Genomic DNA, 27,970 nt, shown 5'->3' with positions numbered 1-27,970 from the left:
GGGCTCTAGACCCGCCCCATCCTTCTGCCTGGTGGATTCCTCCTCACAGGTCGTGCAGCGCACTTCTAACTCAACGAGCCAGGGACAGAACAGAACTCACCCCACTCCCCACCCCTGTCCCTTCAGCGAAAGGCACGGGCTTCCCTCTGGTTCTGGCCAGGCATCCTTCCTCACACAGCGGACTCCCTGAATCCATGCGGCTGCCAAGCCTTGCTAGTCAACTTCCCAAGTGACTCTCAAGGCCACTCTCACTACCACTGGTTTTATGCCTTTATAGAACCATCGACCTTCCGTAGACCCAACTACTCCCATCATCTCTAGCTTCCTTCAAATTCCAGCCCCCGAGCCCATGGCCAGAGAGTTTTTTTGAAACAGACGGCTTGACTGTGGCACCTCCCAGCCATCAGGACAAGGGTTTCCCACCATCCTAAGGGCGTTCACCACACAAGACTACACGTCGTCCTGGCGGGCCAGAGGCCCGACATGGTGGCCCCCGTCCACCCCCCAGACTCACTTCACTCTGTACCCCATGTTCGCGCTGACCTTCTGCAGGTTCTCCTCATGCCCGTTCGGTCCCTCCCAGCAGAGGGCCCGCGGACACGCTATTCCTGCCCTGGAACTGCACCACCCCCCCTGCCACCACATACTCATCCTTCAGTTCACGGCTCAAGTGTGCACGTATCATTTTCTCAGGGAAGTATTCCCTGACGTGCCCAAATCTAGGACAGCTTCCTCTCCCGTACACTCTGAAAAAAGAAAACACGTTTCTTTTCCAGTGCCCTTAGCTTGGGCTGCAACAACACTCTCCTTAATATGATGATTCATTATTTCCAGATCCCCCACTGAATGCACCAAGTGGAGAGAACGAGTCTGATCCAGCTCACCAGCATATTCCTGGTGCCCAGCGCGTCCGTAGTGGGTCCTCGGTGCCTTTCTGGACCTCAAACCAGGTACAGAAGCCACCACGGGGGAACTGGAAACGTATACGGACAAAACCCGATGTGACTGGCCTCTCCAACTTCCCGGCAGGTGCTTTCTCACTGGGCTCCTTCCCATCTTTACCATCGCTCTCCTGCCTACTGGCCTTTGCCACCACCTCCGCCACCACCATCATTCCGGCCACCACCGTCAGTGACAGCTGCCACCAGTCAAACGACTGGTTCGGAGTTTGCTCGTTACAGACCACTGCTAGGCACTCTCTATCTCTTTTCCTCATTAGATCCTCTCTGTAACCCTGGAAGGCAGGGGTTTGGGCACCTTTAAAAGGCCATTTTTGCAACTGAGGAGACAGAAAGCCAGACAGGTTAATGCCACTGGTCCACTATGAAGCAAAGGGGTACAAGACGCACATCCAGGGCCATCTGGTCCCCAGTCTGGTTTCTCACCTCTTACCCCTCTCCGCCTCTCTGTTGGGGCCCTCTCAGGAGATGCCACCTTGTTTCCTCTTAAAAGTCACCTAAATACTGTCAAAGAAAGGACATTGAGAGAAAACCCCTTTAAAAAAAGAAACACCATGAGGACGTCCCCATCCCGTCCCCTCTTTAGTAAAGGAATAAGGACTCTACTCTGCCGTCAGAGAGCACGGAGAGGCACCAGGGGGGTGAGAAGACCTAAAACATCGACCTGACGAAATGACATGACTAACCAGAAGAATACACCAAATTTATTTTTAAATAAAAACAGAAGCCCAGGGGCGCCTGGGTGGCTCAGTCGGTTGAGCGCCTGACTTTGGCTCAGGTCATGATCTCGCGGTTCCTGGCTTCGAGCCCCGCATCAGGCTCCATGCTGACAGCTCAGAGCCTGGAGCCTGCTTCGGGAGCCTGCCCCTCCCTCCCTCCCTCCCTCCCTCCCTCCCTCTCTCTCTCAAAAATAATACACGTTTTAAAAGACCTTTTAAAAAAAAAAAGCCCAGAATGACCAAATATTACAAACTATACAGTCCAAGAGGACATGGGCTGGAAGTTCCTGATTTAGAGATTTCAGACAATGCTAAAATTTCAAAGAAATGTGAGCTGCCAACCTGGGGTTGCCAACTTTTTTTTTTTTTAATTTTTTTTAATTTTTTTTTTCAACGTTTTATTATTTATTTTTGGGACAGAGAGAGACAGAGCATGAACGGGGGAGGGGCAGAGAGAGAGGGAGACGCAGAATCGGAAACAGGCTCCAGGCTCTGAGCCATCAGCCCAGAGCCCGACGCGGGGCTCGAACTCCCGGACCGCGAGATCGTGACCTGGCTGAAGTCGGACGCTTAACCGACTGCGCCACCCAGGCGCCCCCCAACTTATTTTTTTTAATGTTAAGTAAAATCGTTTAAAAAAATGAAATGAAAACAAAATTTTGAAAAAAGAACCTAAAAAACTCTCAAAAATCTTAAAACAAAAAACTCAAATTACTATCTATTGTGATTCAAGAAGAGAGGACAGTGAAATACTAAGAGGAAGGAAGCTTATGTAGATCCCATTATCAAGAACAGTCTTCGGGGGCCCCTGGCTGGCTCAGTCAGGAAGCGTGGGATTCTTGATCTTGGGGTGGGAGTTCAAGCCCCACTTTGGGTGTAGAGATTCCTTAAAATCTTGGAAGGAAGGAAGGAAGGAAGGAAGGAAGGAAGGATGGATCACTGACTTCACCTCTCTCCCTCACGCAGGAATCCCTTCGACAAAATCCTCTGCACCCTTCACTGAGGGTTTGCTTGAGCAGGCTGCTGGCTGCCTCCTAAACCAACCAATTCTAAAAGTCGCCGAATCTGAGAAAAACGCCCCCAAATCAATACTGTTCCTATAAACACATAATAAACAGCCCGAAAATATAATAAAAAAAGAGAGCCCTTTCACAATGGCAACACAAGTAGCAAATGCTTGGGAGATACAGGATATATTTTCACATCTCAGACTCTACATGTGATGTACCAGAATCATGTCAAGAAAACACAAATCCTTAATGAGAGAGACAGAAACTCAAGTAAATGAAGAGTGAGGTCATACTGGGGCCTAAGGCTCAATGCAGAAAAGATGACAGTCTTCCCCAACTTAATTTATAGAGTGAATGCAATTCCAGTCAAAATATCACCAAGGTCATTACAGAACTTGATAAAAATGGTTCTTAAATTCTAGAGGAAAATAAATGGGCAAAACTATCAGAGGGTTCTGAGATAGTATGCCGTAAGAAGGCATTTGCCCCAGCAGATCTTAAAATACAGTATAAAACAATGATCATTAAGGCTGCAAACCAATCACAGCAAAACACTGGGGAAAGATGTTACGATCTAACAAACGGAGCAGGAATAAACTAGCTATCAGCTTTAAAAAAAAAAAAAAATACACAAGCCACATTATGCCACAATAGTCTGGCTGGATGTTTTTCAAAACCCTCTTATCTCAAGTGTGGACAGGAAGTTTTAGGTTTAACTAATTAAGCAACATCAGGAAATTTCAAAGCGACAAAGATGAAGGTTTCCGACAATCGGAAAAAAGAAAAACAAAACACCTTTCTGCTTCCTCTGTGTTTTCCCACGGCCATCTCAAGCCCCACTGTCTCCTTGCTGGCGTGTTTATTAATGACATCCTCTTGTCGGACTCTACGCATGAGTGTGGGTGAGGGAGATGTGAGAGGCGGACGGACACGGATCTTCCGGCCGGGCTCCCTGGCCAGGGCCCTGCGCCCCGTGTCACCCAGCAGGCCCCACGCGGCCCGGGTTACCTGCTGGTTAGCTTCCTAATGACAAGGACTGTTCTGAAGGGCAATTGGGATTGAAGGCTGCACTGGCCTCAAAGCAAAAGAGACCTCTGCGCGTTGGAAAAACACGAGTCTTCTCTCTCTCGTTCCGTGAGGGAAGAGACGGCTGGCCGTGAGGCCGCGTCTAGACCAGCAAAGGGAAAAACTCCCAACGGACAATGATTTGCAGCCAAAACCATGAGTGGAAGGGGGAGAAGCCACGGCCGGGCTAGGAGTTTTCGTTTCTGATTTTGCTCACTTCTGCTGTTATTCTCCCGAGTTTTAGGACATTGCCTTTAGCACGTGCGGCGTGGTGTCCCAACCGTGGGCCCCGCTGGAATCTGTAGGGTCCCCGCACGGGGACGGGCCTGGAGATCGCCGGGGCCACGTGTCTCGGGAGGAGGGAAGGGCCGGGGAGAAAAGACAAGGCGAACCCAGGGCCGCCCCCACCGGAAGCGGAGGTGGGCGCTGTTGATTGCCTACAGCGCCGCATCACTCTCCCCCACGTCCGCCTGGGCCACGGCGCCCCGTAAAACCAAAGGGAGCCACACACCCCGACACCTGCGCCGGGCCGGATGCAGCTTCACCAGACCGACCGACCGCCTTTTGGAGAAACAAAGCCCGGCTCAAACAACAAACAATGCCTCGAATCCTCTTGAACTCAAAGCAGCGCTACAGTGAATGAGGCTGATCCCCCCCCCCCCCCCCCCCCCCCCGTTACCAGGACGGCCTGATTACAGAGCCCAGAGCCATTTGCCTGAAGATAATTGCCTCAATTCCCCACTTCACTTCGCACGTATAGAAACAGTCCCAATCTGCCAGAGCCTCAGTGACTAGATGTGTAAAATTGGTCTAATCATATTTTGAAGAGCTCGAGCGGAAAGGGCTTCTATGAGCGTGAGCCTGAACCACGACACCAACTAAGAGTTTCTCCCCTCTGGGCTCACTGCTCGCTTGCTCACTCCCCCACCAAGTCTGAAGGGGTGAGTCAGAGTCTCGGCGGATGGGAGAAAAACAACGTTGAGGCTCTGTGTCAGTGCTGCTGGCTGGAGGAAGAGGTGGGGTGGCCAGGAGAGCGGGACGCAAAGGAAAACCACGCACCGGAGGACGTTCCGGGTGGCCCAGTCCTCTGCAAGCAGCAGCCCACCAGCCACAGGACGAGCCTGCTGTGCAGGGCAGGGGGCACGTCTGAGACTAGAACCACCTGGACTGCGGGCGACTTGGGACACTGAGGTGTCAGCCGTCCGTGGGAAAGAACCAGACGAGCTACAGTGTCAGTTGGGGGTGGGCAGATGGGCTGAACCCTACCTGATTTCGACAGGACGAAGGCCAGGCAAATGGCCAGAGTCCAGAGTGCGAACCAGGGACCATATGGAAGCGGAGAGCTAGGGCCAAAGCAGGGCAAGGCAGGCACCATGACCAACAAGAACCTGCAGGCCCAAGCGTATGCTCTGTCTCCATGAGGGAGCTTCCAGACCCTTCCCGTTGGATCAGGAGCCTAGAAATCGCTCCTGTGGCGGAGGAGGGTGGGCAGGGAGGCTGGTGGGTGGGTGTCGGATTGGCGGGAGAACCTCGGTAGAGCACAAACCCAAGGGACGGCAAGGCCACTCCGGGAAGACACCTCCTAACGGCTCTGTACACGGGAACAGGGTTCACTTCTGATCCTGGCTCCCTGTAAAAACAAAGGACACACATAGGGTGCCATAACCCCAACGATGGCCCGGACACGATCCCGACGGGTCAAAAAGAAGGTTATTTTCCCCCTATCATTTGCTTGAAGCTCCAGATGGCATTTCCCCCAAATCACAAAATTAATCTACTGGTGAGAGCCCATCGATACCACTGCAGTCTGAATAACAGCAAAACAGCGCCCCAGAGACATGAGCCAAATGCTTCTGTACTGTACCCAGACCTCTTTGGGGGCCAGGTGGGAGGGGCAGCACCAGATTCTCAGCGGGCCTGAGCCTCTGCGGCTCACTGCCACGGGGCAGGGGTGGGGGATACTTTAAACTCCCTGAATTCATTTCTACCCAAAAGAAAGTTTGTAAAGCTCTCCATCTTGACAAGCAGTCCTTTCCAACGGCTGTCCAGAAAAAAAAACACAAAAACAAAAAAAAAAAAAACCACACAATACGTTCAAGCGTGACTATACCCTCTCCCCTGGCAGAAAAGAACCAATCTTTTACCTCATGTCTCATCTCGGAAGCTGTGTTGGTGTCTAGGGGACCCGTGACAATAGCCTGGCAAGCCTTTTGAGAACCCCCGTACTCCATCTCGGCCTCCCCCAGAGCGACAGCTCGTGCACGGTAGGCACACACAACAGATGGACTGAGAGCTAGCCTCTCACGGCTTCTTAAAAAACAAGAAAATCTCCAAAGTCAGACGAGGGGGGAAAAAAAAAAAAAAACCCACCTTTTTCAGAAACCCACCAGATGAACTCCCCCCTCTGCTCGCATAAACACTTCCTCAGCCTCTTCCCTCAGCAGCTTATGTACCTCGTGTAGGATTTGTTATTTCGGCACCTGTTGGCAGCCCCCTTTTTAGAATTTGGGGGCACCTGCGCTGCACGCGTGTGGGGGGGGGTGAGACCGCGGCTCATCCTCGATTACTATTGTCTCCTCCCCCCCCCCCCCCCCCCACGGTGCCTGCGACAGCATCCCGCTCACGGAAGTGACTCAACTCCTCATGGCTGAAGAGTCAATTTCATTCCTAATTTCCGGGACGGCTCTGGGAGGCAGAGGAGGAGTACAGTTAATAGACTTCACTCATTTCTTTGCTCCGACAAGTGAGTTGTGGAGCCAAGCGCCTCAGAGCCCGGACCCGGCTACGAAAGCTGTGCACAGCGGACAGCCGCTTCCATCGCATACACCTGTTTGCTCATGTCCCGAAACTGCCACCCGAACATTCCTTCCTGTCACTGAGCCGCACGCACTTTCAAATGCTTCTAAAATAGAAGCAGACTCGGAAGGGCATGTCCATCAGTAGAGCCCCCAGCCCCTCTCCCAAGGTCTCCAAATGCCTCTCATGGAATCAGAATCCGAGTTGAAAAGAACTTTGGCACGCATCAAGTTCCAACTCTGCCCGGCTCATGAGTCCCGTGGAAAACATCTCCAACATGTGCTCATCTGTCCTTTGATTTAACACCGCTTCTGACAAAGAGCCAACTGCTTCCTGACAGCCGTTCCATTTCAGGGCCCTAATTGTTAGAATATTCTTCCTGGGGTTGAGCTGAAATCTGCCTGTTGTAACTACTACCCATCGCTTATAATTTTGCCCTCTGGAGCCACATAAAATACATCTCAGTGCCCGTTCCACAGGACAATCCTTTAAGGGGCTGAGGACAATGTTCTCCACAATTCATCCCAATCAGAACCTTATTGTATGATGCTCTGATGGGCTGGGAACCGCGCTTTCCTGTCCGACAGGTTGAGGAGCCTCCCTCCGGCAGAGCGCGAAGGTGACATATGACCACATTTTATTTACCGGCAGACAGACAGAGCCCCTCGCTCCTTAGCCTGCTAACAACACGAGGTCGTTCATCACTGGCTTGCTCCTTTTTGAAATTCACTCTGCAGCAAGCACTTTTTAAAGTCATGCACGTAATGCATTTTAAACAGCATTTTCTGCCCAGATCCATTTGCTCGACCTCGGCCCTAAGTGCGAGATGGAACAGCATTTCAGTGCGGTCCTGCTGCTCCAGGAGCCCGTGCGGAATGCGTACCGAAATGTATTTGTAACCGTACAGGACCGGGGCTCTAAAATGCAGTGTTTTGTTAAGTGTTCATTTGCTGATTAAAATGCATCTTGCAAAGAAAGTGCATTACTAATGCAGAATCTAGTCCAAAACTGCGTATTATGTAACGCACATTTGTTAATAACGCAGGCAATCTCCGTGTATCTGTATTAGTGGATCCGCTCGCGGCTGCCATCTCCATTACAGGCATAGAGCACTCCTTCTGAAAAACGGAGCACTTTCTTATGAACCCTAAAGAATCATAATCCACCTCGTTGCTGACAGCTGGCATTCGTCTCCATTGAAAGGGCATTCACCAGCACCCACATATTCCTGATTTTTTTTTTTTTTCCCAGCGTGCCTTGAAAAACCACTTGAACGATGTCTTTATGTTCCTTACGCCGTCAGGGAGGCTGCGCTAATTGAAACGAATAAAGCAGGTGGGTCAACGTGAGTAAAACCTTTAGAGCCGTCCCTCCTCACCGGGGGCTGAGCGAGAAGGATTGGAGCTGGGCGGCTCCAAACAGCCCGTCCGGCGTCCCACACTAATTTCCACATGATGGTGGGAGCCAGGCACTCGTGACAGTAAAAGGCTTTCAGTTTCTCTGCAGACTGTGAGAGTGGGGCACAGCTAGACTACAGACATGTGTCCTTGTATGGGGCTTGCCAAATCAATGCCACTTGATTAGACCAATCAGTACTTGAATGCCACAAACTAACTCGAAGAACACAAGATGCAAGAGAGACACAGCCAAGAAGCCAGGTCAGGAACATTCTAGAATGTCCCCAGCCAAGATGCAGAAACAAACAAAAAAACCTCAACATGGCAAAAGCGGTGGCTAGAATCTTGCTAAGGCCTATACTCTGGATTTGACAGCTGTATGCGGGCATGGTGCTGGCGATATGAGGATGAGTTCCACCAGGCCGCCTAACCGCTGTAGAGAGAGGCAGGACTCTTTAGACACCAAGAAGGGAGCACCAGGAGGGAAAGCCTGGTAGACAAGCTCGAAAGGGAAACCAGAATTAATGGGAGGTCATGCCTCTCCAAAGCTCCCCCATATTGAGTCAAAGACAAAAACAAAACAAACCAGCAAAACCCCACCTGTCCCAGGCAGAGCAACTTTGTTGACACATCCAGGGCCTCTAGGAAGACGATTTGGCTCTGAATTACACCACTGTGGTCCACACCTCACCAGGGAAGGCATCGTGCACAACCCAGAAGAAGCGGTCGGATCACAGAGGGAACTCAAAAGCTTCTGGAGGACCATCCTTTCCTGAGCAAAGGTATAATGACTCCAGGGATCCCCCTTCAGGAGGACGCATTTGGTCTTGCAGGGCTGAGAAAGAGATGTATTCATTTCCTGCAACCTTTTAGCCTTCGGGGTTCAACAGGGTCTGGGGTGGGTAGCCACCACCTAGCCCCAAGACTCTGATTACCCGATAGTTTTCTCCTGCAGAACCCGAGCTGGATCAAGCATTGGTGGGCAAGGAGGGATTCTGAGTCGTTTAACGTTCTGATTACCAGCAGATTAGTCCTAACTAGCCTTTCCTTAATTAATGTAAGTTTTCGTTTTTCTTTCTTTTTTTTTTTTTTTAACTCCAGCACCTGGAGCAGAGCCTGGCGCATGCTAGGCAGTCAATAAATATTCGCCGAATGAATTAGCTTTGTTGAAAACCTATCTCTGTATGAAACGAAAGAGCTTTAAGGGGTACCCCATGAGATCTGCTTGATAGCTGACCAGCCTGCAGCGCCCCACAGGGGCAGAGAACTGACTAGACCTGCTGAATATCAGCTCCGAACGACTTCTCTTAACTAGTGGTTCCAGCTAATTAAAGTCTGTCTTCCAGCGCCCGATCTCAGCCAGAGCTCATGGCGGTCCACTGATGGGTTTGTGGACTTGCTACCCATCACCCCGCCCGTGGGGGCCCTTCCTTGGAAAGATGCTTGTTTGTCCATGAGGTAATTAACCAGTTGAGACTGGGGGGGGGGGGGGGGGGCGGCGAGTATTTTTCCCAAACGCTCTTAATTACAGTCTCTGTAACAGATCCGCCAAAGGTGGTTTCCTGATTAATGACTGCCTGAGGTTACCATCCTCAAACTATTAAGCCCTTGGAAATCGCCTGTGGCTGGATCATTAATACCCACGCATAGACCCTCATTTCATTCCGCCGAGTATCTGCAACTTAGCGGTCTGGTTTTCAGCTTTATTTTACTGAGGATGCTGGAGCCGAGGAGGGGTATGGACCCCTCGGAGAACCCATACCCACCCTAACCTGTGGCTAGCTCGCTCACTCGTTTTGCTCCTTGGCACCCGCCAGGGCCCCCGCCCCTCGCTTCGCCCCAATCCTTCCAAACAAGGTTCCCTCCTGCCACCTGCCGGCCCACTAGGGTCTGCGCCACGGGCTCGGCGCCACAGCGCAGCTCGCGGGGAGGCGCCCCCGCCTCCTTACTGCACATGCCCGGCTGAAGTCCGGGCGCGCAACTTTGCAGAACCTCTCCGCCGCGTCCCTCCCCGCCTCAGTCTCCTCATTCCTCTCCCAGGCGAGAGGACCAGCGGAGGCACCTCTCCCGGGTCTTAGACCGCAGAGTCTGAGACTTAGAGAGAGGAGCCTGGGAGGAGACAGACTCTCTCTTCCCCCTTTTCCCATCCCTTCTTCTTGCTCAGAGAGGCGAGCGGAGGCGCGGAGCTTTAGAAAGTTGAGTGGTCAGGAAGGTAGGTGCTTCCCTTTTCCCCCCTCACACCGAGGTGGGGCTGGGACCTCCGGACCCAGCTTCTCACCTCGTGGGGTGCACCTTTTTCGGCTCCAGCAGCCGATGCGCACCGGAGCCGCTCTCTGCAGAGCCAGAGGGCAGGTGGGCTTCTCGGTGTGCGCCTAAGAGAATGGATCGTAGGTCCCGGGCTCAGCAGTGGCGCCGAGCTCGCCACAACTACAACGATCTGTGCCCACCTATCGGCCGCCGGGCAGCCACCGCGCTCCTCTGGCTCTCCTGCTCCATCGCGCTCCTCCGCGCCCTTGCCACCTCCAACGCCCGCGCCCAGCAGCGCGCGGCCGCCCAGCAGCGCCGGAGCTTCCTTAACGCCCACCACCGCTCCGGCGCCCAGGTGTTCCCCGAGCCCCCCGAATCTGACCACGAGCACGAGGAGGCAGACCTCGAGCTGTCCCTCCCCGAGTGCCTAGAGTACGAGGAAGAGTTTGACTACGAATCCGAGAGCGAGACCGAGACCGAGTCTGAAATCGAATCCGAGACCGACTTCGAGACCGAGCCTGAGACCGCCCCCGCCACTGAGCCCGAGACCGAGCCCGAGGACGAGCGCGGCCCCGTGGTGCCCAAGCACACCACCTTCGGCCAATCTCTCACCGAGCGTCTGCACGCTCTGAGATTGCGGAGCCCCGACGCCTCCCCGAGTCGCGCGCAGCCCAGCACTCAGGAGCCCCAGAACCCCAGGCAGGGGGAGGAGCCCGAGCCCGAGGACAAGGATCCGAGGGACCCCGAGGAGTCTGAGGAGCCAAAGGAGGAGGAGAAGAAGCAGCAGCGCCGCTGCAAGCCGAAGAAGCCCACCCGCCGCGACCCATCCCCGGAGTCCCCTTCCAAAAGGGGACCCATCCCCATCCGGCGTCACTAATGGAGGACGCCGTCCAGATTCTCCTTGTTTTCTTTGACTCAGGTTAGTTGCCCGCCGCTAAACTGGGGAAGCCTGGGGTCGGTGTGGGAGCCCGCGGGAGGAGACGAGGGAGAAGGAGAGGCAGGTTAGGAGGAAGGCGGAAAGATAGCAGGCTCGGCTAGCCAGCCCGGGAGGTGGGTGGGGGTGCCGCCGGCAGGCTGGGAAAGGCTCCCCTGGGCGCCGGGACGGCGCCGGGGGCGCCCAGGTGGCCAAAGGCTTGTTGCACGACGGTGCGCTCCTGGCGCCGGGCTGGAGACAGCCTGAGGTCTCCGAGCTGGTGTCCAGGACGCGCGCCCAGAATCCCCGGCGCGCCCCAGGTTTCCAGCTGCACACCGAAAAGGCAGGGGTAAGTCACTTGTTTCATGCGCTCTTTTCCCCCTCTTAAACACTGGCCTCAAACCGGTTGGCCTTGGCAGGCGCCCGAAACGTGGTTCGGAGGTGCGCGCGCCAACTTTCACCGTGCGAGAGCGGCCGCGCTGTAGCGACACTGTTGCAATGTGCGAAAAGTAATCACACCGGGATTGGGCAAGAACTCCGGAGACTGCCGGCGCCGGGAAAAGTCGCGCGCGGCGCTTTAAGACACTCCGAGCCTGGAGCCCAGGTCCCAGCGCTGCCAATTTGGAGCCGCGGGACCTCGGCGCCAGTGCTCCCCGCGGCTGTGCGCTAGTCCTGGCCGCCACCACCCCTCTCCGGGCGCTCACGGGGCGGGAGTCCGCTGCAAAGAGCGTGCGCACCTGCCCGCGCGCTCCAGAGCCGACCTCCTCGGGACCGCCCGCGGTTCCCCACGAATCACGCGTACTTGGAGGGCTGGCAGAGAAGGTACGGGAGTCTTAGGGGGTGCCCGGTAGGGCTACCAGGGTTAGTGGCGCGGGCTTGGTCACGTCGGGGCATCGCTAACCTTTCGGCGCAGCTGATCTGGCGGCGGGGCCGGGTGCAGCCTGGCTGGAGAGGTCTGGGGCTGTTTGCGCACGGACCTGGGGATAGAAGAGAGGGACTAAGAGGCCCGCGAGGCGGTGCCGAGCGGAAAGGTAAAGCGGCACAAGGAACGGGGCTGGAGAGGGGATCGCGTCTTTCATCGGGGTACCCTACAATGCGTCCCCAAAGAGCACGGCACTACCGCGCCGGGGAAAGGTGTTGGATCCGATCCGACGCAAGTCCTTGGGGGATCGGTCAAGAGGGGGCAGGGGCCGGCGGCGGCTTCGGCAGCCTCGGGGAGGGGAGGCGGCGCACCGGCCATTTTCGGCTCGGGTGGAGCTAAGTTTGGAATCCGTAACCTGGAGGTGAAACCGCCCTGGTGTCCGAGCACAAAAACGGCTGCATTCCGGTAACGCGTCTTCGGTGCGTAAAGTGTGTCATCTTCGGTGCGTAAAGTGTGTCTTACCTGCCAATCCTGGAGGAAAAGACTGACAAATGAAATGTATTTTACAAAACCTCACCCGGTATGGAAATTGATGTTTTCTTGGTGCGCGCGTGCGTCTCGCTTTGCGCGGGTTTGGGCTAGTCTGCGGAGAATGATTTGGGGGGAGGGGGGAGTGAACCGTTTTTAGGCTGGAAAGGAAAGGATCAGTCGGGTTCTTAAACTCCTAGGGGAAGGATGAGGCCGGAAGGAACACACTTTTCTTGGTCCTCCTTCCAGGTCTCTTCTCTGGGAAAGGCGTCGCGGCGCCCCAGAACTTAGTTATGCTGGCTGCGGCGCAAATGGCTGCTGGATGCCTGTGTGTCTTCGTTAGTATGGACCCGGAGGGCGGTTTGGTAGCAGGGGGCTTCCCTGGGCCGCGGGGAGGGGTCAGGAGTCCGGAGGCTGCCGAGGTGGCGCAGCAGGGCCAGGCGCGCGCTGCCTTTGGCTTACCAGTGTGAAATTGCCTAAGTGAGATGGAGCTCTCCGAAGTTGAAATTTCTACTTCAGGTCACCGGTGGGCATATGGCTCCTTTCTGTGGCATTACGTGTTATTTTTTTTCCCGTGGTAACGTCTTAGCAGCCTGCGTTCACCAAGTACGACGTCTTTGGTGAATCTGCACAAGAAGCCAGGGTTTGCTTGGCTGGGTTTTTGGTGTGCTTTTCCGTGCGGGAGCTGTCTTCCCAGACCGGGTAGTGGGGGGGGGGGGGGGGGGGGTCCGCTCGGCCTGCAGAGCTAGGTTTTTCATTGGAGGAATTAGCATGTTGCCATGTCGCAGGGAGAATACACGAGGTTTTTAGGAAGTCCTCAGTGCCCAAGCCCACAACGTTCACCTCAGTCTTGGTCTGTTTTTGAACAAAAGCCTGGATGTCGAGACACTTGCTTTCCTGTCAGCAATACACATCAAGCTCATTATTGGGGGGGGGGGGGGGTGGAAGTCCCCGTCTAGGAACACACAGTCTGCCCTCTTTCATAAAGTGCCTCCGGTTGGGAAAGCCTGGGACCCACCCACACACCCCTCCCCCACTCAGCTCCCTTCCCCCACCCTCCACCCCTCCCACCCTCCCCCACCCCCACCCCTCCAGCCCCGTGTCACGGTGGAACAGCCATCAGAGATGATCCAGAACAGCTGAGAAATATGCCAGACAACACCCCCCCCCCCCCGCCCCCGAGGAAGTGCCCTGGACCCCTCCAAGGAAGACGCTTCAAACCCTCTAACTACCTGAGACACTGGGGTTCCACTACCTTTTTCTTTTCCCCAGAGGCATTTCTGGCAAGTTCTCCCAAGCATTCCCGACTCACTAGGCTCCAAATTGGCCCTTTGTCTCACCCAGTAGAACTGGGGTTAGCATTTGAATGGGCTCACTTGGCTCTTTCAGTTTAGGTGGGGTGTGTCTGGTGAGGAAATTCGCTCAAAAAAAAAAAAAACCCCTGCTAGTTGACCCCATAAGTGAATTACTAGCCAGTTGTAGTTATTTCGGGGGGAGGGGAAGGAGGGGAGGAGGAGAATAAAGCTACTTAAATATGATGGTGTGCTCTGGCATTAGGATTTTCCTTTGCTCCGTGAATCATTTACTTAATAGAAATTTGCTTTTTCTTGGACAGAGGTCCTCTTAAAACTCAACTTTCTGAGTTGGAAAATTAGAGCAGTGTTCACATGCTGTGTGCTGTCCAGCCATCTGGCCCAGGTTGACCTCGAAAGTTTGGCAAACAAAACTTTTCATTTATGTTTATCAGAATTCAAGAACCGGGAAGTGTAAAGTTTGGAATTGTTTTAAGAGGATGTTTCTTTAATGCACTCGAAGCTGGTTTTCGCCCCCTGGAACTGCTTACAGCCGTTTCACTCTTTAGCCCTCACTTTTAGCAGCTGGGATGGAAGATTTCATGAGGAAGCTGAAACTTCCATGTGGGTAAGAATAAGGTCTTTTTTTTTTTTTTTTTTTAATCTGAATGGAGTTTACTTAATTTACCTGTGTTATCGCCGCTCTTCCTGCAGACGGAAGCTATTGAGAGGAAACTGAGCAGAAACCATGGTGTAGGGGAAAGCATGTATCTGTAACAACAACAACAAAAAAAAACACATTACTAAAATCAAATTAAGCTTCCAGAGGTGAGACGCCGGCTCAAGTGCTGCCCTGCTCTTAGAAATTGCCCAGCAAGAGGGATCAGGCTCTCACATTGTATCTTTAACCCCCCTGTTCCAGAATGAGGGATGGGACACCTCGCCCTCCCTTCGGGGTTTTGACATTCATGACCATTTCCTGAATCTTGCTGCCCCACGAGTGGACAGCAGGACCTGTAAGCCCCAAGGACCTCTAGGCCTGGGCCAGCCCCAGCACCTCACTGCCTCAGTTTCCTCACACGGACAATGGAAGGAACTGAATGAGATGTTCACAGTATCCCCTTCAGCTCCAAATGGCGTGCAGGCCGATGAAGCCCAGGCTTGCCCAGTCTCACTCCGTCCGTGCCTTTAATGCTAACGGAGCCAAAAAAAAAAAAAAGTTGTTCAAGGGTGACCAAATAAAAAGCACCAGTTGTGAAGGAATCTGTTTTGCGTTGTTCTCATTTTGATGTTATCCGATCTGTTTTTGAATGGGTGGCAAAAAAACGGTTCAACAGGCAAGTTAGGGAATACAGAATCCCACTGGGTCCTGTCCCTAGCCTGAGGGGGAAAAATGGCCATCCTTCGGAGCAGATCTTTAAGTGTCTGTCTTGTGCCTGCTTGGTCCCCTCACCTGCTCTCTCCGATCTCCGATCTTCATGTGTGAAAACAAGCTTTTCCGAGTGGGAGCAGGGGGCCTGAAGCCAGCGTTACTGCAGCCTGGAGATGATGCTACCTGCTCTGGGAGAGAGCGGTCTGACAGCAGTGACTCGTGTCAAGTGACCACGAGTGCTTGAATGTATTATTCAGTCACTCGTAAGTGTCCCGATTAGGCCAGACCTGCCAATGCAGCTCCGAGGCTGCAGCTAGTTAGGATAAACCCATTTCCTTAGCTCCTGTGTTTGTTTTTATGATCCTTCCCTCCCAAGAGCTTTTTCAGACTTTTTTTTTTTCCTTAATTGCTTCTCTCCCATGAAATTTTAATACCATAGTTATAGAAATGTACTGTATATCTGTTTCTATACTGCAGGACCTTGTAATGGCTAAGATTTTTTTTTTTTTTTTTTTTTTTTTTTTTGCACTTCCCCCTAAACCAATTTTCCTCCATGGCAAATGCATGGGCTAGCGGAGCAAATGGAGTTAAAAAGAAAAAAAAAAAAAAAAATAATAGTAATGGTCGAACATCCCAGTTTTGGTGTTTTGTTTTTTTTTTTTTTTTTTTTGGCTGCACATTACAACACTACATATAAGATAAATCTTACTAATGTTTGGTTTTCCCTTTTTAAAAAATCTCACATCCCCCCCCCCCCCCAGAACCCCTGGTGCCTATCCTGGTGCTGGTGCCCAGTCGATTCACATAGCAGAGAAGCCAGAATAAACAGCCTAGTGACTTAGTTCTCCCAAGGCCAAGAGTCTGCAGTGCAGGGCCCCTGTCACCTGTTGACAACGCTCAGCCAGTAAAGGCAGGGCATCCAAGATCTAAGAGGAGCTGGCACCACAGCCCCCGCCTGCCAGCAGACTCCCCACTGCAAGGTAGAATTGGGGGGGCCGCTTTCCTGGCCTTGCATGTGGACACGGCCTATTTTTATTCTATGAGCTTATTTTAGGGTAGGCACGCTGCAAAGTAATGGGGCGGGGGGGGGGGGGGTCAGCGTGCACAGATGGTAGTGGTGCCTGTTAACCTGCGGGAAGGTTTGCGAACAACAAAGGGAAAGGAAGGTGTTGGGGGATCACGGAAAAAAACTGGAAGGTAGTGGGAGACACGAACAGTAGGGAAGGAACAGAAGAGAAGATTTGGAGACAGGAATCACAAAGCCCGTCCATGTTAGAGCTATAAAGACTAGCACGCACAAATAAGGGGAGATTCAGGGACAAAGAGATTCAGGGGCAACTCCGTGGCCGTCTTCAAAAATCTGGTGGCAGCAGAGGCAGCGTCAGGAACAGCATTTTTAATAGCCAGGCATAGCGGTGGAGGGCCACCCTGGGGCTCGCAGCTTAGGTACCCTTAAGGTCACCTCTCCCTGGAGGGTCTCTATGGTCTCAATTCCATAGGTACAGGGGAGTTTTTGTACACGTGCCTCAGTGGCTTCAACCAAAATGAAAGATTTTACAACCTAGGAAATGTCGTTTTATAGCTCAAGTCCTAAATCTTGGATCTCAGTTCAGGGAGAGGCCCCGACTCTCACACTGGCCAAGGACGGCGGCCAGCTGAAGACAAGTTTCTCCTCCCCCAGGCGAGAGCCGGTTGCTGAATACTCTGGCTTACGTTGCTGTCTCCATTAGAGTTCAAGAGGAGAACGCACCCTGGGAAATTGAGGCTCTGCACTAACATGAGACCCACCACTCCCCTTAAATGCAGGTTACGGTGCCCAGATGCTCCCAGAGTGCCTGGAAGTTCCACCACGGTTTCCCGGAATTTTAAACAGAGCTCCCGCTAAAGCCAGATTTATCTTCTGGGATTCCCTCTTGCCCTTCTAGTCCCCACTTTTACCCCTTTCCTAGTCCCCTTCCCGGGGCACTGTTCATCTTTTCTCCCCTCCACATTCTCTGCTGCATCATCAGCTAGCCTGGAGAAGGAACCCACGGCCCAGTTCAAGCAACTGTCGAGAATGTGCGGGCCCACCACGCTAGCACAGGCCGTCAGAGGACGGCCATGTGCCTGGCCGCAGCAGAAATGGGTAACCCTTCCAGGTCGAGGGCTGCTGAGTTTAGCTAGCGAGCTGAATGAAGGGGTCTGAATTCCTGGGAGGAGACCCTCCGCCCCTGGGGCTGCAGCACGGGGTTTGTTAATCTGAGCAGATCAAGTGTCTCCCTAAGTCTGGTTCGGCCCATCTGTAATCTCAGCCGTGCACCTGCCCCTGACCTCCATCCGAGGCGTTTTCTCTCCGGCTGGCGTTTGCCTGAAACAGCCTGGTCACGCAGACCCTTCTGCAGACAGGAGGCTGCTGCCTCCACCGGCCGAGGCTGGCAGAGGAGATGCTAGAACGGAGAGAGATGAGCACGGCAGGTCTTAACTGAACGGTGATTAACCGAACAGCTTCAAAGTCTTCTCGCACTCAGAAAACACTGGTCACCGGGAGGTGGAAAAACAGAACAGTTGCCGGAATCCTCTTGCCCGGGTTCTCTCTCCTTTTGGCTTTGGCTTTTTCCTCCCAGCTGGTGAAAAGATTCTCCTTTTCTGCGTTCCAAAGAAATCCACGGACAGACAGCAATGACGGGAGTGGTCTGCAGAAGACTGCAGACGGCCCCCACCCCAAACGCTAGGCTAGGAGGAAATACCACTGCCAAAAAAAAAAAAAAGATCATTTTGCCTGGTTTCTGCTCCTTTCCCTCTCGACCACCTCCTTCTCTGCCTGTTTTGCTTTCTCTTTCTTGGATACGGGGATGAAATGAGAACATTGACAGGCAGCTACTTGAACTTTGGATGCGCCTTGTGCTTTTGGCAACGAGTAAGAATCCCCGAATGTAAGCGTACTAACGGCCATTTGCGGAGTGTGACGTGTGCTGGTGCAGGTGTCAATATAGCAGGAAGATGGGAGTTTGGGAAGCCCAGGGTGCCACACGGGGTCACCGAGGCAGGGGGCCACGTCCCTACAGATGGCGACGGTGCTGTTCAGAGAGCCAAGAGTGAAGAAATGCCTTCTTTCCGCTGGGGGTTACTCGCTTACAAAGAGCCGAGCCTACCTGAGGGACCTGGGCCTTTTGGTGAACGGGCAGACTTTCCTCAGATATGCGGGTTAACTGAAACATAAGCAGTGTTTCCTCTCTTGACTCGTGGAGTGTAGACAATCTATATTCTTTTTAAGTAGCAGGTTTAAGGATCTTTGTAAGGATACGCAGTTTCCCACAGACCTTCACCTGGACTTGACAGCCCGCCCTTTCCTTCTCTGATGGAGACACCCGTCTCACTGCACGCCTTTGCTCCCGCTCGCTCCCTGTGGGGACAGGGCCCAGACCCTGGCACACAGTTTTTGCCCTTGACCCCAGCACCCCCTTCTCTCGGGCACCCTGTGACTAGCCTAGCTTGCCTTCCTCTTCGTCATCGGTGTGAACTCATTCACTGATCTTCCTTCCTTGTTCCTGCTTATTCCTACCAGATACAGACCCCTTTCTCTGATAGAAATCCATCCGGAATTGGCAATGTGGCCTAGGCTACCCACTACCACCTGTCACTGGCCAATCTGCATCCAGGGCCAGGCCCCATTTCTGTCTTGAGCCAGAAAGCTCACCAGTCTAGAGTATGCTCACCAGACAGCACCTCCCCCCCGCCCCGCCGCCCCCAGTCAACCCACCAGCTAATCGCCCCCAGCTCTTACCATAGCGGGGTCCTCAGGTCCCCGTGGCCAGGCCCGCCAGCTGCCGTTCACGTTGGCCAGCTCCTCAAACATCTGGACGCACTTCTGAGGCGTCTCAAGTCCCACTGCTGATCTGTGATGCTTTCAGCTTTGAACCCCCTCACGTGAGTGATTTGAGGTTTCAGATTCTGGTGGCCAGTCCCTACGGAAGAAAAAAAAATAGTAAGAGTAGACAACAGGGAGCATCGCAGTTAAACAGCGTAATGTTTTCTCCCTGGTCCTAATTTACCTTTAAATTACAATGATTCCTACTCCCATCTGAGGGTCCCTTCTCAGCCTACAGCAGTGGTTTCATCCGGGGGCGATATTTTGCCTCCCAGAGGACATTTGGCAAAATCTAACAGATTTTTGGTTGCTACAACTAAGGGGCTGCTACTGGCATCTAGTGGGTAGAGGCCAGGGATGCTGCTAACACCCTACAGTGCCCAGGACAGTCCACAGCAGAGAATGATCTGGCCCCGATGTCTACAGCACAGAGGCTAAGAAACCACAATCCTGATTAGGTACATGGCGCTTCTTAGATCCTCCCCTCCCGTGTACCCCCGCCAGTCCTTCCTAGCCCACTGCTCTCTCCTGAGGCAGCTTTTCTTCTCCTCTAGTGCGCTAAGCACTCAAGATTCTGTCACCAGATCTATTCCTCCCCTTGAGGGTGGTATCTGACCCACTGATTCCATATCCTATAAGGACGGTTGTCACTTTGAACTTGAGGTCTCGCGCTTCCTTCGAAACTTCAGGCCCACGCTCTTAATTAACAGGCCGTGAAAAACTCCACTGCGACTCCCATCCTTCCTTCACCTCTGCCAAGTCCAAACCCAAATTGGCTCCGCCACCATGCCACCCCTCCCCAAGATCCTCCCCACTTCCCTGTGTCACCGGTGTCCCACCGTCCAGGGGCCACACTTTGGCTTCTCCACCTTTTGTGCCTTGGGAGCACAGGAGATGCTCGAGGGCCCTTTGGGATCCCTCTTGAGTCCCCTCATTCAGCCTTGCTGCTTCTTTCACTGCACGTGGGTCTCCCCACCTTAAAGGTCAAGGCCAGCCACCGCGTCCTTTGTTCGCTCCGGTGGGACCATCCTCCACACTCCCTCCATCTTTACTAAAACTAAGCGCAAAGCCTCCCTTGCAGCACAATTAACATTCATCATCTCTGTTTCCTACCAGAACAGCCTCAAGAGTGCTTGCCCTGAAACTTCCTGGTATCCTCAGAGAGATCTTATCTCATTCGTCCCTCTTTACTCCCACTGCGCCTCCAAGACTCTGCGCTGTGGCCTGTCCTCTTTACCCAGCTTCCCCCTTTTGCTCCTGGTGGGCCCACACCTATCATTCCACCGGCCCCTCCCCCCCCCCCCCCCCCATTGGCAGCCAAGGGCCCTAGCCATCCACGGAGGCCCATTTGAAACGCCATTTTCCCCACCAACACTTTCGAGTCCTCCCCCCCACCCCACCACCACCAGTAGAGGTCTTTCCTCTCATTTTTATGTTGCTTATCCTTTAGGATGGTGTGTTGGTATCTACCCGGGCTTTATTCCCTCAGTGTATGGGCTCCCCAGGCAAAGAACCAAAGACACCAAAGAGTGCTGAACAAAGGGGGTCCCAGACGCCCCTGAGGATGTCAAGAGACCCTGTACCCATTCCTTGATGAATAGTGCTTTGGGGAAGCAAGGCCCGGAACGGGAGCAACCCGTCCCTTTGGGGCTCCAAACCCCAATGTCTACTGACCTTCTACTTCGGCAGGGCGCAGCATCCCTGGGGCCTCAACTCCTTTTCCGTCTGGGACTGCTCCTCTGCATCGGGGCAGTGAGCCCTCTCCCTCCTCAGGGTCCTGGCCCTCTACCTCCAGGCCCTGGACATTTTCTTCCTTCTCGCCTGGTCTCAGCAGCGGTTCCCCCGGACGGGAGGGTTGGCCCACCGCCACCTGCGAGACCTAGGGTTGACCCCTGTCAGCCCCCAACCTTCCCTTCCAGCCTTTGTGACTTGTGGCATCAGGAAGAGTGACCCCACGGCGCCAGCCGGCCTCGAGGCGTCCCAGGCCTGGCCGCCATACGCCCGCCCACCAACCGCTTCCAACCACCCCAGCAGCACAACCTCTTAGGGCGTTCCAACGCGGCGCCCCCTATTGGACCTCCCATTCATATCCGGTTTCCGGTCGGACGCCCCCTGCTCATTCGCCAGGCAACCTTGATTGGCGTGACCCCAGCCCAATGGCTGACCCGGCACTGGGGTCGGAGGGGAGTGAGTGGACGGTCGCGACCCAGTTGGCCCATTCAGTTGGATGCTCAGAGGGTTGAGCCATCGCTCACGGGGATAGTTGGACAAAGTTTGAGCCAAAGTTCAGTGTTGGCATTTCCAAGTGTGTAGACCCATGGAGCTGACCTGTCACGCCTTTGGGGGGCCCCACACGTTGCCCAGAGTCCGACTTGGTCAGCTTTCTTCCGCAGCACGGCCACGTGGGTGGCGGATGCGGGACAGTGGTGCGCCGTGGCTGTGGTCCCATCGTTCTAAGAGGGATGCGTTGGACTTAACGAGATTGGACCGTGCGTGGTTCACCCGCCTGCGGCTCGTAGATACAACCACCTAAGCGGTGTTCCCGCTCGCCGCCGCCGCCCACCCCTCGTGAAACTCTTCCTGCCATCTCTCCCCCGCCCGCACGCCAGGCGACCACCTGCCTCCTGCCCAGCTGCCTTGCACCTAAAAGGTAGCTGGCAGGTCCGTGTCACCCGCAGGCGAGACAGCCCTCATGCCCACGTCCCGGTCGTACGTGACCCGCAAGCAGCAATACCCGGCCGCCCCCCCCCCCCCCGCCCCTCCGCGACTCAAATCCTTCCGCAGACACCAGACCCTAGACCCAGAGCAGTGCGCGTGCACGCGCCAAGCCCACCCCGCCGGTGCGGGTATTTACCCCCAGCCGGCTCCAAACCCACACGAGCTTCGGCGACAGGAGCGCAGCCAGGCGACCGCTACACTTGTGGCCGGGCTTAATGCCGCGCCTCTGGGGGCTCTAGCAGTGGAAAAGTAAAGCGACTGCCCTGGGATACCCATAGCGAAAGGAGAGGGGCCGGAGGGGGGCTGGCGAGGGGCTGGAGAGGAACTGGGGCGGCGGACCGACCGACCCTGCAGCCGGCGCCCACGGCCGAGAGCGGCACATCACAGCCGCTGCTGCCGGCGCGGCACAGTGTGTATCTTTGGGTTCTGTGCGCACAGGGTTGTCCAGTCTCCGAGACCACGCTAAGCCAGCCGCAGGTGCCAACACAAATCCCGCTAACCCTTCCCCAGAACAGTCGAACCCCTGGAACTCTGAGGCCTGCACCGGATGGGGTCTCTGCGTGTGTCCCGCGGCCCCCCCCCCCCCCCCCGCCAACCCCCGTTCCGTGCCGCGGCAACTACCGCTTAGAGGGTCTCCGTGGTGCGCGCCCAAGACCCTCTTATTCCCCTGCATCATCGTCCACATAATCGGCGGGAAAACCCTGCCTGCGCCACTCTAGACTGCCGCAGGGACCCCCAGAGTGTGATGGGATGGGGGACATTGAGTGTTTTTACAGGAGCCAGCCTGAGCAAACCGGCAAACAAACGCTGCAGAAGCGGTGGAAAGTACCCTAAGGCGTTTTAAAAACGAACTGTGGGCGCACACGCAGCAGCCCGTCGCCCCTCGCCTCTCTCCGCTCTGCCGGTGGGCTTACGACCACCTGTCGCATCCCCGCGCGTGCCCGCGCCCCCTTCCCACGCGCCCAAAGCCTCGTACTCCGGACTTGGAGCTCAAGATTGGAGGCTGCCCAGGTCTGGGGGCTGCGGCTCAGGGGTTCAGGGGTATCCTGGGGTGATGAAACCCTCCTGCGGTTCCCCCCTCCCCCGAGGAGAGTCATTTGGGTCTGGGAGGGAGGGTTTTCAGCTCCTGCGCTCAAGCAGCCCGGGCCCACGTCTTGCGTCACGTGTCCCGCAACGCAGGAGAGCTCTCTCTCTCTCTGGCCAGGGGATAAGAGAGGAGAAAGACTCCAAATCAGTCAGGGAGAGGAGTGGAAGGAGCCAAAACATCCCTGCGAGGCCTGCGCTCATCGGCCCCCTTACCCAAAGTCCGGGGCTGCCGGCGCCAGGATCCGGCTCCCAGAGCCGCCTTGGCACCGGGGCCGGCGTCCTCTGGTGGCAGAGAGCGAGCACTACGAGCGATTTTCGGACCGAATCGGCACGCTCCTCAGATCCAAGCAGGCGGGGCTGGCCTGGAGCAGAGACAGAAAGAGAGAGAGAGAAAGAGAGAGAGAGGAGGGGACAAGGGCAGGCCAAGAGGGGCGCCGAGGGGCAGCCTGAGGGGATAAAAAGTGGCCAGGAAGGAGCCAAAACTGCACCGGCAACAATAGACTTGCTTCCGCTTTGGTCTTGGGTTTGAGGCCCTCAAGCCCCAGACCTCAAGAGGGTTGGAAAGTGAGGTTGGAGAACTTTCTAGCTGATACTTTGAATTTTTTCGAAGATATTTTTTTCACCCTAGTTCGGTTGGGTGCTCCATCTCACGGGGCCCCAAGTTTATTTTAAGAGTCCGCCACCGTGTTATGGGCGTGCGCAACTGCCTCGACGGCAATAATATGTCAGGACAACGCGATATCCCCCTTGAACTCGGGGAACAGCCCGAGCAACCACCTTTGGAGGCCCCAGGGGCAGCTGCCCCCAGTCCTGGGCCTGGCGCAGCCGAAGAGATGGAGACCGAACCGCCTCACAGCGAGCCCGTCCCCCTCGAGATTGAAGGCGAGGCCTGTGGACCCCCCGAGGTCTCCGGACCCAACTGCCAGGACCTGGGCCAGGCCATCGAGGAAACCAGAGCCCTCGGAGGCTACAGCCCACCTCCTGAGGAAGCCATGCCCTTCGAGGTCGAGCAGCCCAGCCCAGGAGGCTTCTGGCCTACCCTGGAGCAGCCCGGAGACACCACTGGGGCCCATGCAGGCCCTGAGGTCTTCAGCCCAGCGGTCATGGAGCCCGGAGCCTTCGATGATGCCAGACCCGGCCTGGGAGGCTACAGCCCTCCACCTGAAGAAGCCATGCCCTTTGAGTTTGAGCAGCTTGCACAGGGAGGTTGCAGCCAGCCTCTCCTGCAGGTCTCAGACCTCGCTCCAGGAGGCCCAGGTGCAGGGGTCTTTAGCACTCCTCCCCAGGAGCCCGGAGCCCTCAAGCCTGCAACCACAGGCTTCAGAGGAGACTGTAGTCCTCCCCCTGAGGAGGCTATGCCATTTGAGTTTGATGGAGCAGCCTTTGGGGACGACAGCCCACCCCCCGGGCTCCCCCGAGCTATCCCACAAATCGACGGCGGCAGCATCGGCCAGCCCGCGGCAGTCGCGGTCCCGAGTGCGGTCCTCCTCGCTCCCGCCGCGAACGAGCCCCCCCTCTGGGTCCCCGGCGCCATCGGCAGCCCATCCCGAGAGGCTGTCAGATCTCCTCCACACTTCGCGGGCGACAGCCCCCCGATGGAGATCTCCGGACCCCCGCTCGAGATTGGCAGCGCCCCCGTTGGGGTCGACGACGCTCCCGTCAACATGGACAGCCCCCCAATCGCGCTTGACGGCCCGCCCATCGAGGTCTCCGGAGCCCCAGTTAAGAGAGAGCGAGCAGAGGGAGAGAGACCCCCAGTTGAGGGAGAAGCAGCCGAGATGGAAGGAGGCTCAGCCGCCGCCTCTGCTGCGGGGAAAGGAAAAGTCCCCTCTCCCGGGGACGGAGCCCCAGCGGCCGGGGCCGACCCTGCTTCTCCAGCCGCCGGGGCAGCCCCAGCCGCCCCTGCCGCTCCAGCCGCCGGGGCAGCCGCTGCCGCCCCTGCCGCTCCGGCCGCCGGGGCAGCTCCAGCCGCCAGGGCAGCTCCTGCCGCCCCTGCCGCTCCGGCCGCCGGGGCAGCTCCTGCCGCCCGGGCAGCCCCTGCCGCCCCTGCGTCTGGAGCCCGACCCAAGCTCCGCTTCCTCCGACCCCCCAGCCCCGAGATCCAGGCTGCCGATCCGCCTACTCCGCAGCCTACTCGCGCATTTGCCTGGCGGGGCAGGTCTGGCCGCGGCCGCGACGACGAGAGGTCGGTCAGCAGCGACGACGACCACAGCAGCGATGAATCCGACGATGGGACCTCCGGATGCCGCCGCTGGCTGCAGCCCCGGCGAAATCGCCGCCGCCGAAAGCCCCGGCGCAACTTGCTCCGCAAGTTCCTCATGCAGGCCTTCGGGGGCTGCTTCGGCCGATCCGAGAGCCCCCAGCCCAAAGCCGCCCCCAGCCCCAAGGTCAAGAAGATTCCCCTGGCGGAGAAGCGCAGACAGATGCGCAAGGAAGCCCTGGAGAAGCGCGCCCAGAAGCGCGCAGAGAAGAAACGCAGCCAGCTCATCGACAAACAACTCCAGGAAGAAAAGATGGGGTACATGTGTACGCACCGCCTGCTGCTTCTAGGTAATGCGGCGGACTCTGCCCGCGGGGAGCAGGGCTGCCCGGTGGGGCTCGGGGCCTGGCAGCGGGAGGAGGGGGGTGTCCAGGCCGAGGCGGGAAGAGACTGCTAGAAACTTCCAGCGAGGGGCCCGAACTTTGCCCTGGGAGCGGGAGGGGGCCTCGGCTGGGTGTGGGTGGTCGAAGTATGTGCCCTCCAGGGAGAAAAGTGGTGCCGAGCAACACTGAGGGTCGTTTCCGGCTGGACAAGCCAGCGCCAGCGACCGTAAGATGCCCCCGAGTCCTGGGGTGGGGGCCGGCAAGGAAGGCGGGGGCTTCAGGTGAGCCAGGAACTGCCGGGGAGGGGCCCCGGGGTCCCCCGGGCTGAGCCGGTTTGGGGCCGCGGGCGGGGGGGGGGGGGGGGGCTGGGGTCGTTGGGGAAAGGTGCGCCCCCGCCTCGCCTGGCCCTGCTGCTTGGACGCAGACGGCTTGTCGTTGGTGTCTGTTGGTGTCCATATTGTGTCCGCCTGTGCATGATATGCTCAAGTGTCCCCCAGTTCCCATCGCTGGCACCCCCAAATTACCCGCCGACCGTGTACTTGTACTGGGGAACGGGCTGTCTTGTGTTTTGCGCCATGGCGCGGGCAAAAACTTTCCGTGTTTGCACACACTCCGGAGGTACCTGAGCGCTGGCGCTCTGCGGCGGGCGGCGCGAAGAATGCGGAGGAGAAGGTGGTGGGGCATCTCGGGGAATGAGTTGGGCCCCTGGCGCGGGGGAAAGGGGGCCGCCTCTCGCCGGCCTCCATAACCTTTTTTCTGTGTGTCTTTCTCTCTTTTTTCCCTTTGCGCTAAGCGTTTCCTCACTTCTCATTCGTTCGCCAAACCCTCCCGCCTTTACGGTTGAAAAACCAGACACTCAGGTATCTGGGGCGTCGGGGGCGACACACATTAAGTTCGATATTCTGCACACACTCAGCTCACCCGGGGTGGGGGGGGATGGAGGGAGGAGGGGGAAGAAAAGAAACCAACCAACCAACAACCACCAAAACCCCCACTTAATCTGCTAAACGCAGGTCTGGATCCAAACCTACACGGGGCTGGTTCCAAGAGGGTGGGCGTGGCTGTGTTTAAAAAATATGAAATGATTTTTTTTTTCCTAGGGAAGAGCCCGAGGTAAGCCAATCATTTACGCTTTTACAAAGCACAGTAGGAGGGGCTTGGTTTAAAAAGAGTATTAGGCGTTGGGAGTGAAATGTTGTCTTGTCCCTGAAATGCAATTAAAATAAAAAAAAAAATTGTTTTTAAATGCTTCGACTGTATTTTAAGCATGTGGACGAAGTGTGGTAAAAACTGTGAATATGACTTGTGAAATATGTAAATGTGAATCTTTCCAAGCAGCTTTAGCTGGGGGCAAAGAGGATCAAAGGTAACATCCTCTGCCAATGGACTTGGGATACCAAGAAATGTAAAAAGGTCTTGTGTTCTTTAAGCACATCGGGTATGTCCCGCCACCCCTCCGCCTTCCCCTCCTTCTCTTCATCTTTGCCACCTCTCGGCGCCCCCTCCCCTCTCTAGGGCCCTCCCCCCCCACCTCCCTCCCCCCCTTCCTTGCCCTCCCCCCTCCCCCTTCCCCTCCCCTCCTCTCCTTCCCCTCTTCCAGCCTCACCTCAGCTCCCATCTGAGACATGGGCTTCTCGTGTCACACCGGTCATTAGAGCAGTCGTTAGCGGTGGTCTGCATGTGTGGCTTGAATGAAAATTTCCCAAGTGAAGCTCACAGTCTAAATTTCTTTATTGTGTTCTCTAAGACCTTTCAAGGGATTTGAAGATCACAATCTCTAAAGCCGTGCTCCATTTGTTAACCTATCATATAACGTGTGATGGTTTTTTAGTAATGACATCAGGCACGTGACTGTTTGCTTTTGTGACACGTGTGCCTTTCACACATCACAGTTTTAAATGCAGTGGTCATTAGCTGTGCCCACCCAGGGATATCACGACATCATCATTTTCCCAAACACCAATAGAAGGGAAGCAGCTTTAAACGTGGGATGTCCCAACTCCACTGAAGCCACACACAGAGCCCTTAAATGACAAGGCTCTGTGTTTCTGCAGACGACTGGTTTTACCATCACAGTCTCATTGCAGTATTCCAAGCATAGCCCCGAGAAGCTGGCCTCTGGTGAGGAGGGGACACAAGGGGGTACAGACGGGAAGCCAGGTGACCGTGTCCACCTGACCCCTAGTTGGCGCGTCCCTGACACGCTGGGGCCTCAGTTGCCTTGTTTGTGCAGTGAAGCTTTCCCAGCAGACCTCCATGTGTGGAGACCCCTATTCTGGGGGCGGGGTGGGGGGTGGGGGTGTCAGCACAGTCCCCTCAAACCAGGACTGTTGGCTTCAACCACAGATTATGCAAATGCCAGTCCTGCCGCAAACCGTCCATGTCTGGGGCCAGGTCTTAAGAATATTAGAAGCTTAATTTGCTCACCCTTGTTTTGTAACCAGGGTGAAAAATTCACCCTAATGAAAAGAAATTTGCTGGGGTCATCCTACGATTGCCCTGACTCTGCTCTCAGGGTGCCACGGGTCCAGAAGCCCTGACCTCAGGCTACATCAGACATGAGCCTGAACTAGGCA

The 27,970-nt window shown here is 55.6% G+C and overlaps 2 protein-coding genes and 1 long non-coding RNA gene across 9 annotated transcripts in view; 2 read left to right on the top strand and 1 right to left on the bottom strand.

The window, feature by feature from the left end:
* Positions 1 to 21,738, bottom strand: part of LOC123579934 — a 30,685-nt gene extending 8,947 nt beyond the window's left edge. Inside the window, exons 1-5 of one of the 4 annotated variants that reach the window (XR_006703019.1) lie at positions 20,682 to 21,738; positions 18,924 to 19,104; positions 14,477 to 14,559; positions 12,959 to 13,122; positions 12,008 to 12,512 (exon numbers count right to left, since the gene is read on the bottom strand). This is a non-coding gene — a long non-coding RNA (uncharacterized LOC123579934). Of the gene's footprint in view, positions 1 to 1,866; positions 5,384 to 12,007; positions 13,123 to 14,476; positions 14,560 to 18,923; positions 19,105 to 20,681 lie in introns of those variants that run through there. The other 3 variants (XR_006703017.1, XR_006703018.1, XR_006703016.1) reach the window with 3 other exon arrangements.
* LOC123579933 (neuroendocrine secretory protein 55) overlaps positions 9,864 to 27,970 on the top strand; it is a 53,810-nt gene continuing 35,703 nt past the window's right edge. Inside the window, exon 1 of the mRNA XM_045444102.1 lies at positions 9,864 to 11,112. Within this exon, the coding sequence (XP_045300058.1) occupies positions 10,327 to 11,070 (744 nt within the window). The 5' untranslated portion in view covers positions 9,864 to 10,326 and the 3' untranslated portion in view covers positions 11,071 to 11,112. The remainder of the gene's footprint in view (positions 11,113 to 27,970) is intronic.
* The window catches only part of LOC123579932 (guanine nucleotide-binding protein G(s) subunit alpha), a 55,042-nt gene continuing 50,557 nt past the window's right edge, over positions 23,486 to 27,970 (top strand). For all 4 annotated transcript variants that reach the window (XM_045444096.1, XM_045444094.1, XM_045444093.1 and 1 more), the window contains exon 1: positions 23,486 to 25,361. In XM_045444096.1, the coding sequence (XP_045300052.1) occupies positions 23,501 to 25,361 (1,861 nt within the window). In that variant the 5' untranslated portion in view covers positions 23,486 to 23,500. The remainder of the gene's footprint in view (positions 25,362 to 27,970) is intronic.

This window comes from Leopardus geoffroyi, chromosome A3 (genome assembly GCF_018350155.1).
Source record: "Leopardus geoffroyi isolate Oge1 chromosome A3, O.geoffroyi_Oge1_pat1.0, whole genome shotgun sequence".
Taxonomy (NCBI): domain Eukaryota; kingdom Metazoa; phylum Chordata; class Mammalia; order Carnivora; family Felidae; genus Leopardus; species Leopardus geoffroyi.
The sequence above is the reverse complement of the archived record's forward strand: the minus strand, read 5'-3'. Positions and strand labels throughout refer to the sequence as shown.